Consider the following 11,564-nt stretch of genomic DNA (forward strand, 5'->3'; position numbering starts at 1 on the left):
TGCCTTCTAAATGGATGGGGGAAGGAGAGAATTTGGAACTCAACATTTTAAAAATGTCAAGGACATATTTTAAAATGTTTGTTACTATTATTAATGCTTATTATTTTATGTATTTAATTTATATTAACTAATTTAAACATTTAATTCAATGTAATTAATATTTGAAATTATTACTGGTAGATCAATTTATTAAAATAAGAAGACAGAATTAGATAGCCTCTAAGGTCTTGCATGTTTCCTAGGAAAGAAACTCAATCTGGGCACATGAGAGAGCCTTAGATGTAAGGGTCAGAATAATAATAATTGCTGACATTTATATGAGACAACCTTGGCATAAAAGATGGCCTATTAGGCCTGAAGCCAAGAAGACCTGGGTTCAAGTCTCACCTTTGAAACATACTGGTTGTAAGACCCTGGCCTCAACATCTCAGTGATCTAAGCAACTGTCCACGACTACAAGTTGAATGTTCCCCAATTCATTGGCAGAGAACATTTTATCATCTAGAAATTCTCTATGCCAGTGAAATCACATACCTAGTTCCTAAACCAACACTTTGAGGCTTGCAAAGTACATATTATCTCAACTCACAACACACGTGTGAGGAAGGTACTATTTTTCCCCTTTACAGATGAGAAAACTGAAGTCAGAGAAATGATTTGTCCAGCCTCACATGACTGGTAAATTTCTGAGGCATTCAAACCCAGATTCAAACTCAGAGCTCCAAGTTCAGCAGTCTATCCACAAGGCCAAGCAACCTACCTGCTTCCCTTCTTTGAAAAGATAGAAGTTTGGGAGTGCAAAACACTGAATATACTACCAGACTCAGTTAATGACTCGGTTGATTTTGCTGATTTTGCTCTTTTCCCCCTCTATTCTTAACAGTAGATGGCTCTCTGGGTAGAAGAGCAGGGAGGGATATATTTGGAAATGTAAGTGATATAAAAATGAAAGATATTAATAAAAAATTTTTAATTAAAAAAGAAGAAGTTTAAGACCTGAGGTTAGGGCAAAGAACCCCTGGGAGATTCTCACACACACAACAGCTCCCAGGAGGAGTTAACATAGACTTTAGGACTCAACATTTTAAAGACATTAACGCCATTTGTAAAATGACTAGACCTTACAAAGATGGGTTTTTAGGAAAGAATTCAGTCAATGTAAAGCTGGCCATCCCTGCCTTCCCTCAATCTTGAGGTACCCCCTCTCTCTTCCACAGCCACAGACACCACCCAATAAGCATCTTTTTTTTTTAATTCTTACCTTCCTTCTTGGAATCCAAGGCAGAAGAGTGGTAAGGGCTAGGCAATGGGGGTTAAGTGACTTGCCCAGGGTCACACAGCTAAGAAGTGTCTGAGGCCAGATTTGAACTTAGGACCTCTAGGGCTGGCTCTCAATCCACTGAACCACCCAGCTACCCCCTCCCTCCCACTCCCATAAGCATGTTTTAGACATAGAGAGAACAGAGCTCAGCTCACCTCCAGAAGAAACTAAATCCTAGAAAACACAGTGATGGGGCAAAAAATGATTTCTCAGTGTTTAGAAAGTACCAAATACTACCTTTTATCAAGCAGTACAAATCCCTGACCTCTATCAAGTCTCAGGTTCATTGAAACCAAAAATTAAGTACTCTTCCCATAAGAACCATGGACAGGGAGATGGCATCCAGGATCAAATACCAGATTTTCTGTTTGGTATTTAAAGTTCTTCATAGGAAGCAGCTGGGTAGCTCAGTGGATTGAGAGCCAGGCCTAGAGATGGGAGGTCTTGGGTTCAAATCTGACCTCAGACACTTTCCAACTGTGTGATCCTGAACAAGTCACTTAACTCCTATTGCCTAGCCCTTACTACCCTTCTGCCTTGGAACCAATACACAGTATTTATTCCAAGACAGAAGAAGGTAAGGGTTTTAATTTAAAAAAAAAAAAGTTCTTCATAGCCTTACCTCTTCCTGTCTTTCTAATCTTCCCATCCTTAACTCCCCTCCACACACTATGATCCAGAAATACTGGCCTACCTCCTATAGGATACTTCATTTCTTACTTCCAAACCTTTGCCCTGGAGATTTCCAATGCCTAGAATGCTTTCCCTCCTCACTTGACTAAATTGGCAAGCTGATTAGCTATTAGCCCAATGTGCAACCTGTGTATAAGGCACAAGGCTAGCTACAGCTTCCCACTCCCAGGTCACCAGATGAATCAAATAGTGAAGAATGTGTTCAAATTTGGCATTTTTTCCACAGTTTTTCCACAATGGGCATTCCAGAATTCTGCAAAGGCATTTAAATGGATATTAAAGTTGGCAATGTCAATACTGCCTTGATGAGAGCATTGTTCTCATAATTGTTTAAAAAATCCCTCCTCATTTTTGGTGACCAATTTTACTATAGTCTATAATTGGTTTTATTTAGTTCATTGTGAGTTAATATATTAGAATACTCTAGAAATGTAAAGAACTAATAAACACAGCATTTGTTACCTTGGTATAACAAGTATAACAAGTGTGTGTGTGTGTGTGAGCACACACACACACACACACACACGCCACGCACGCACGCACGCACACGCGCACACACACAAAATATCTCTTCCTTCAGTCAGAATCCATGCTGCATATCAGTTCCAAAGCAGAAGAGTGGTTGACACCCCTGACTTCTTTTAAGACAATTCAGGGGGCAGTTAGCTGAGTAGCTCAGTGCATTGAGAGCCAGGCCTAGAGACAGGAAGTCCTAGGTTCAAATCTGGCCTCAGACACTTCCTAGCTGTGTGACCCTGGGCAAGTCACTTGATCCCCATTGTCTAGCCCTTATTACTCTTCTGCCTTGGAGCCAACAACATACAGTATTGACTCCAAGACAGAAGGTAAGGATTTTTTTTAAAAAAGACTCAATTCAAATGTTTTCTTTTACAAGAGTCATTCCCAGCATCCCCTATTCCAACCATTTGATAATTTCAACTATTTTTTACCAGTTGGTCAAATTTGATCATTTTACCAATATGTGCCTGCTTCTCTATGCCTTGTTTTGCTGTATGTGTGTGTAAGAGAGTGCAAGAGCAGATGGATGGGCTTATTCACAGAAGTCACTGGGAGAAAATGCCCAGACTCCTCATTTCCCCAGGGAACTGGCCTCTGCCTTCTCCCAGGAGAGAGATGCTTCTTCAGAAGGAAATCAAGACTTTTTAGGAGTCACTTTCTTTCTACTTTGTACCTTGTATTTGCCCATTTGTCTATATTCTATTTTCCTCTTTACAATGTAACTTCAAGAGGGTAAGGGATTGTTTTTGTGTTTTTACCTTTCTTTGTACCACCCCCACAGGGTTTAGCCCCTTGACTGATACACAGTAGGAGCTTAATAAATGTTTGTGGAAAAAATTTTTAAATGTTAATGCTTTCCATAACACAGTACATCTAAAATAACACTGACAGCTTTCTGAGCCTGCCAGTCAGACAAAGGTGGCACAATGGAGAAAGTACCAGGAGTGGTCAAGAAGACTCATCTTCCTGAGTTTATCTGGCCTCAAGACACTTATTACACAAGTCACCAAATCTTATTCGCCTCAGTTTCCTCATATGTAAAATGAGTCATAAAAGAAAATGGCGAACCACTCCAGGGTGAAGAGTCAGACACAACTGAACAGCACCAACAGCCATCAGGATAGAGAGCCAGGCCTGAAGATGTTTGGTCCTGGGTTCAAATTTGAACTCAGAACCTTCCTGACTACGTTACCCTGGGCAAGTCACTTAATCCTGATTGCCTAGCTCTTCTGCTTTGGAACCAATACTTAGTATCAATTTTAAGACAGGGAATAAGGGTTTGTTTGTTTTTTAAAAAAGAAGATCTAGGTCTTGGTTCTACAGCTAACTCTGGACCTCATTTTCTCCACTTCTAAAAGGAAAGGAAAGGTTTTGAGGGGACCATATCTATGACTGCATTTGGTACAGACCAATGAGAATTCTCCTTCTTCCTAGGTTGACTAGCTCTTGCCTTGCAGTTTACAATCCTAGAGAGTTTCCTGGGTTACTGAAAAGTTAGAAGACATTGCACAAGGGGGACCTACAGAATTCAGTGGATTGAGAGCCAGGCTAGAGACAGGAGGTCCTGGGTTCAAATTTGACCTCAGATATTTCCTAGTTGCATAACTGTGCACAGGTCACTTAACTCCCATTGCCTAGCCCTTACTGCTCTTCTGCCTTGGAACCAATACACAGTATTGATTTTAAGATGAAAAATAAAAGTTTAAAAAAGAAGAAGACATTGCACAGTCAGTACTTATCAGAGGCAGGACTGGAACCCAGATCTTGCTGACTCTGAAGCTCTGTCTTTATACATTAAACCTTAACCTTAAGGCCTCTCAAAATGAAGGGGTTGAACTAAATAATCTCCTAGGTTCTTTCCAACTCAATTATGTGATATATATGATATGATGGCTATGATAGGATATCTCACATGAGATATGATATGTGTCCAGCCTCCTTTCTGTCATCCCACACCTCCCTCCCACCCCCTTCCAACCGGATTCAAATCAAGAAGCATTTATTACCGCCCTACAATGGCAGACTTCCTGCAGGAGGTAAGGTTTCCTCACTAATTCTTCTGCCACACAATATTAGCTACAGAAATCAAATTTGGGAGAAAGCGTCCATGTAAGCACAGTCCCCCTTCCACATCCCCAATCGTTCTCCAAGGGCCAATTCTCCTATTATTCCAGACCAGACTCTACTAAAAAAAAGTCCTGATTTCCCCCAGAAAAACCATCTCTTTCCTTCGAAGAGATTGAGACCACTTCCCTGGGGAAATGAGGAAGGAATGTGGTGGCCAGCCCCGGCAGGGCTCTTCCTCCCATGGCTTGGCTTCCACATTACAAACCCATCCTTCTGCTGCTGCACTCCTTCACACACACAATCACACACACTGCAAAACAAGGCACAGAGAAGCAGGCACATAATTATTGGTAAAATGCTTGTAATGGTTTTTTTTCCCTCTCTCCACCCTGTAGCTTTCAGTAGTTGTAGCAGCTTAGCAAAGCACTTGGCTCCGATTGAATTGCAAATCAGCAGCTCTTGCCCCAGGAAGGAGGAAAGGAAGCAAGAGAAGAGGGGGAGGGGAGGGAAGGGAGGAGAAGAAGGATGGGAGACAGGTACAAAGGGATGGGAGAAAAGAATAGGAAGGGAGAGAGGGAAGGAAGGAAGGAAGGAAGGAAGGAACGAAGGAAGGAAGGAACGAAGGAACGAAGGAAGGAAGGAACGAAGGAAGGAAGAAGAGAGGAGGAGAAGAGAATAGGAAGGGAAGGAGGGATATAATAATAGATGGAAGAGAAAAAAGACAAGAGAAGGAGCAAGTGGAGAAAAAGGAGTAAGGAAAGAAAAGTAGGAAAAGAAAAGAGGAAAAAAAGAAAAAAGGAGGGAAAAGAGAAATAATCATACAGGGAAGCACTGTTCAATAGCTAATAACCAGCAATAGAAAATTGAGATCTTTTTCCCCCATACCCTCTACAACAACCCTTATGAGACAGGAAAAGAACTTCTTGCTCTCTCTGGAAAAGGGAGAGGAAAAGGAAGAGGAAGAAGCAGCACAGCACTGTAGTTCCCAGGCTCCAGCACCAGGCACACACTCACCTTGAAGAGGCGAAGGATGTTGGCCACCATAATGGAGACTGAACTTCCTGAAGCCCCGATGACACCCACCACACGCTCAGGCTTGGTGATGATGGGTGGCCCTCCGTTGACACAGCGCACCTCAGTGCCATCCTTTTCAATTAGCGCCTGCACAAAAGTCAATGACTGCTCTAGGGCATGAGTATCCCTGGAGCACGTGTCCAGGATGCGGGCACCCAGTGTGATGTTGGGTAACAGGTCAGGGTCGTTATTGATACGGTCCAGGGCAAATAGCATGGCCTCCAACCGGTGAATGCCTTTCTCTTTCTTAAGTTCCCCACAGGCTTTACCCTCGGAGCCCCTTCCGTGGACTGGGAACAGGCCACCCAGAGTGATGTCCCCGTCAATCCGGATAGAGTTCATGTGGGGGTGACCCTGACCTCTGGGTTTACCCAGAGAAGGGGCTACCCAGAAAAAGCATAGGCTGAGAAACAGCAAGAGAGGCAGCCGCTGTAGGCACCAGCAGCCTCTGCTCTTCCTAGTCATCGCCAAAGGACAGAAAGGGAAATAAAGCCCTAGAGACCCATGAACAGCAGACAGAGATTCCTAGCCCTAGCAAGGTCTTGTAGCCTGGATTACCATGGGCTGCTGCTCCAGATTCCCCCCAGGTTCTCAAATAGATCAGCTTAGGAGCAAAGCTTTGGGGAGTTCCCACAAGGTCCAAAGTGCCAGACCATGATGGTTTTCTTGTTCTCTTGGACACTAATAATGCTGTCCCAGAGATGACATTTAGTGATTCGGGAGGATTCCACAATCCATGCCAGGGAGTAGCAGGGAGCCAAAGGAATATCAGACAGGTAGATGGTTTATGTTTCACAGGATTCACAGTCCTGATGGCTGGTCCTTCAGTTGCTCACTGCAGAGAGATATGAAGGCTCTTGGCTTTTTGTAATGTGGCATCAATAAGAAAATGGTTCTCTTCTTCCAACCTAGAAAGTGGAGCTAGTGAGAGAGAGAGAGAGAGAGAGAGAGAGAGAGAGAGAGAGAGAGAGAGAGAGAGAGAGAGAGAATATCAAACAAAAGCCTAAAAGTACATTAACTATTCTGATCTCTCATCAGGCAGCTAGAGAGATGGAGATGCCAGAGGTTATCGCCAAAGGCTTTGCAATTCTCTGGAATTTGATTTCTTTCCAGCTACCATACTCAAGAGAGAGTACAAAACAGAAATCCAACCCCTTTTGAAGACAACTGAAGCTCACCTTCCCCCATCTGCAGCCCAGGGCATCCACCAGGGAGATGCCTAGGTCCCCCAGGGCTAGACATGCTGTGGCCACAAACAGCTGTGGGATATATGTCACCCTAAGCAACATGCACACATACGTACACACAGCTTCCCTTGCTTCAGGGCCCTTCACAGATGCTTGCTCACAGTAAGTCGGGATGTGTGAGACACCAATCCCTGGCTGGTAATCACTTGGAGAAACCTGAATTCATCAGTCCCTTGCCCGGTAGCCACTTCATTCCCCTCTCCTGTCAATCAACAAATGTTTCCTGACTACCTACTAGGTTCCAAGTACTCCCTACTAAGTGCTAGGCACTGGGGATGGGGAGATGGGAGTAGAGAAGGTTAGAAGTGTCTAGAGGTAGAGACACAAAGATCTATATAAATCTTCTATCTATATAAGTACTTCATTCATTCATTTATTCAGAGTGGAAGGAACACTGAGTCTGGAGACAGAAGACTTGGGTATAAATCCCAGCTTGGCCACTGACCCTACCTGTGTGGACATAGACAAGTGAAAAACCTCTCTGGGCCTCATCTGTCAAATAAAAAGATTGGCCTAGGTGATTTCCAAGGTCTCTCTTCCAGGACTAAATCCTATAACTATAGGAACTGGGCCCAATCCCTGGCTCCAAAGAAATTATAGCCCTGTTAAACGAAGTGAGACTTATATTTAAACAAGACAATTAAACAGCAGTACAAAGCAGCATATCGTTAAGGGCTAAAATGTGCAGTTCAGACCATTAGCACTTCAGGATTTAATAATAACACCTTTCATTTATAGAGTGGTGTTACAATCTCCTTATATCTCCTTACAATATCAAGTATTATGCAAGTGTTATGAGACCCACTTTACAGAGGAGAAAACTGAGGCCCAAAGAGGAAAGTAACTTGCTAGTAATTTCCTAACCCTTACCACCAACTGCTCTCCTGGGGTATCTCCAGATCATATCTGACCAATTAATGGAAAAAGAATGAAGGGGAGGGGGAGGAAGGAAGGGGAAAGAGAGTGAGAGATTCAGAGAGAGAAAGAGAAACAGAGACAAGGAGACAGAGAAAAAGAGAGAAGGAAAGAAAAAGAGAGAGAATGAGAGAGAAAGAAAGAGAATCAAAGAAAGAGAGAGGGAGGGAGAAAAGAAAGGGAAAGAGGAAGGAAGAAAGGAAAAGAGAGAAAGAGAAAGAAAGAAAAAGATAAGGAAGGAAGGAAAGAAGGAAGGAAGGAAGGAAAGGAAGGAAAGGAGGGAGGGAGGGAGGGAGGGAGGCAGAAATGAACTAGAGCTCTCCTCCTGAATTTTCCCCCAAAGGATAGGGAGGTTTTCCCCCTGCTTCCCTTCAGCACCCCAACCCTAGGGTTGCCCAACCTCCCCAAGTAGAGATGACTAGGTGAATCTCATCTCACTTAAGGGAAGAGGCTATAACTGCCTACTCTCTGTGGCCTCTCTCTCCTAGAGTGGGGCTCAGGTTACCACTCTGGCTGCTGTCTATTATTATTATCAATGTCATTATTATTGTTACTGGCATTAAATATTTATCCAGGAGGGCAGCAAAGAGAATGCCAACTCCTCCTTCATTCTCACTCCTACCCAGGTGCTGATTTTCCCCTGGAATCTCTTCTGCCTCCCCATTTCCCCACCAGCAGCAGCACTTCCAATCCTCTTTTTCCCCATCAGCAACAGTGAGAGGGGCTGGGGGCCAGGCCACTATGGGCCTGATTGGGGAGTGAGAACACATGGATCATCATTTCATCCAGTGGCTGCCCAAAATGAATCTAAAGGGAATATTCTTGTCTCTGTGCCTCAGTTTCCCAAGGGAGAAGTTGGAGTTGGTTTCTAAAGTTTCCCCCAGCATATAAGGAGATCTGCTTGGGAGTGACCACTCCCCAGGAAGTAAATCTTTCTCTCCAAACTGCAGCAGCAGCAGCACCACCACCCTCTGCCCCCAACCCAGTTAGGGGAACCCTAGGTCCCATTTCTGTCCTGTCATGCTGGAAAGGAGAAGAGTCAAAGAGAAGGATGAGGCACAGCACTTGTAGTACTCTCAGTCAGAGACTGTAACATTTGTATATTCCATCAACTACTTTCGCATCCATTGTCTCCGATCTTCACTATATCTCAATAAGTTATCATTTCCATTTTACAGATGAGCAATTATGGCATATCCAGATGAAGTAATTTGCCCAAAGTCACCAAGTTTGCTAGGGCTAGAACTTTTCCCTATATACTGGGCCAGGCTCCAAGCACTGAAATATAGAACCACCACAGTGCCTGCCCTCAAGGAGCCTATGTTCTATTAGGGGAATATAAAATGTTCACAAAGAAGTTACATGCAGATAAATACAAATTATTACAAGGCATAAATATGCAGGGGTCAGGAAAAGGTTTTTTTGGAGAAGAGTTAGCCCCTGAGCTAAGCCTGGAAGGGCACTAGGGGTCCCAAAAGGCAAAGGTGAGAAGGGAGAGCATTAAAAAATCAGGTTTAGTCTTTGCAATGGGGGAAGGCAGAATATTATGTAGTAAATAAGCCAATTCAGCTGCAGTGTAGAATTGGAGGAGAGAATATATATAGTCATCATGAAGAAACAGGCTAGAGTCAGATTATAAAAGATTTGTAATGACAAACAGGAGAGTTTGCATTTTTTTAAACCCTTAACGTTCCTTCTTAGAGTCAATACCAGGTATTGGTTCCAATGCAGAAGAGCGGTAAGGGCTAGGTAATGGGGGTTAAGTGACTTGCCCAGGGTCACACAGCTAGGAAGTATCTGAGGTCAGGTTTGAACACAGGAACTCCTATCTCTAGTCCTGGCTCTCTATCCACTGAGCCACCCAGCTGCCCCTGAAAGTTTGCATTTTATCCTAGAGGCAATAGGAATCCACTGGAGCTTCTTGAGAATGGAAGTTATCATGGTCATATTTATACTTTAAGAATATCAATTTGGCAGTGATAAAATTACAAAGAGCATGTATGGACAAGACCTCTGTTTCTACAGAGTAGAACGTATTTGAGTACCCTTTAAAAGCTTCTCAAAAAGGAAAGAATTGTCCTTCTCAAAGAATAATAATGGCATTTCTATAACACTTTAACATTTGCAATACTTTATATTAGGCTATTTCATTTAATCCTCACAACCCTGATCAAGAGGTGCTATTATTATCCTCATTTTACAGATGAGGAAACTGAGGCTGAAAGATTTGCCCAGGGTCACATAGCTACTAACCAAGGCAGGCTTTCCTGACTCCTAGTCTAACACACTCTATCCACTCTGATTCATAGCCATCCCATGATAAGGATGATGGCACACAATAGCTCCCAGACTGTGGAGATCCAAAGTCTGATGCATTTGGTGTCAGAGAGTGACAGTGATTGGAGATTCTGCAATCAGTCCCTCATCCACTTCTGCCTATCCAAGGAGTCAGGACTCCTGAGTTTAGGAAAGCTGGGTTTGCTTATATGGGAAAACTCCAAAAATACCACCTTTGTGTCTCCAAAAGTACCTCTTTCTCCACCATTTTGGTAAAGTGAGGACAGCATTGGGTTTGGAGTCGGAAGAAGGGCTAACTCAAGCTCTTTCGTTGACCAGCCATTTGACTATCAAACAGGACATTTAACTAAATTCTGGGACCTCAACTTATTTGTGCATAAAATGGGAATCCTCTGCCCAAACACCACTGGGATGCCTCATGATGGCATGAAGATTTTTTTGGGTTCTCTACAGAAACCCAAGTTCTGGGGAATCCTACTGAGCTTTCCTGGAAAAGGCCCAGGGAAAGACGCTCTGAAGGACTGCCTAGCTACCAAGTCATACTGAAACAGCAGAGCAGAGAGGGCTGAATTTATCATAAGAGGATCTAGGTTTAAATCCTGGCTTTTCCACAGACTAGGTAATCCTAGGCAAGTCACCTGACCTCTTTGGGTCTCAGTTTCCTTATCTGTAAAATGAGAAAGATGGACTCTGTGACCTCTAATATCCCTTCCAGGTCTAAATCTATGATTCTGATAATACAAAGCACTTTATAAATTTTAAGGTAGCATATAAATGTCAACTCTTATTATGAGGGTTGTAGGGAATTCAAACAGGTCCTGCCTTCAAGGAGTTTATAGACTACCAGGATATATATCCCCATTCCAACTGAGAACAGCCTAGCTTAGAACCTTCTCCAGCCTCTCCACCACTACCACCAAACACTTGCTTCCCCTGCCAGTCTCACTGATTCAATCGTATTTTGTTTTTCACTTTGGGGGATCCCTTAGAACTAGTAAGCTCTGGCTCTGTTCAGTTTTATTTGTATGAAGTTTACTTCCTATTCCATCACACTGTTTTGCTATCTTTGCTTTTGTTTGTAAATGGATTTATAAAACCAACTAGAGATCCCAGGACAACTTACATGCCACAGACATTCACTAGTCCTGTGATCCTGGACAAGTTGATTAATCTCTCTGAGTTCTCAGTTTCCTCATCTGCAGATGAGAGGAGCTGTATGAAGTGGCCTTTAAAGGGCCATTCCAGCTTAAATTCATGATCTGAGACTTACAACAGAAACCAAGAAACAGAAGAAATGAGTTGGTCTGGTCTGCCACTTCCTCACCAAATAACTATCTTCAGGCAAATGACTTCACCCGTTAGGGGAAACTTGGTTTCTTCATCTCTAACCCATCAATGTTTCTAAAGATCTGTGATTTATTAGCATGGCT

At 43.1% G+C, this 11,564-nt stretch overlaps 1 protein-coding gene across 1 annotated transcript in view; it reads right to left on the reverse strand.

Annotated features, from left to right (window-relative positions):
• Positions 1 to 6,139, reverse strand: part of GRM4 (glutamate metabotropic receptor 4) — a 431,343-nt gene extending 425,204 nt beyond the window's left edge. The window contains exon 1 of the mRNA XM_044675279.1: positions 5,615 to 6,139. Coding sequence (XP_044531214.1) covers positions 5,615 to 6,139 — 525 coding nt within the window. The remainder of the gene's footprint in view (positions 1 to 5,614) is intronic.
• Between the last annotated feature and the right edge of the window lie 5,425 nt (positions 6,140 to 11,564).

Source organism: Gracilinanus agilis, chromosome 4 (assembly GCF_016433145.1).
Source record: "Gracilinanus agilis isolate LMUSP501 chromosome 4, AgileGrace, whole genome shotgun sequence".
Lineage (NCBI taxonomy): Eukaryota > Metazoa > Chordata > Mammalia > Didelphimorphia > Didelphidae > Gracilinanus > Gracilinanus agilis.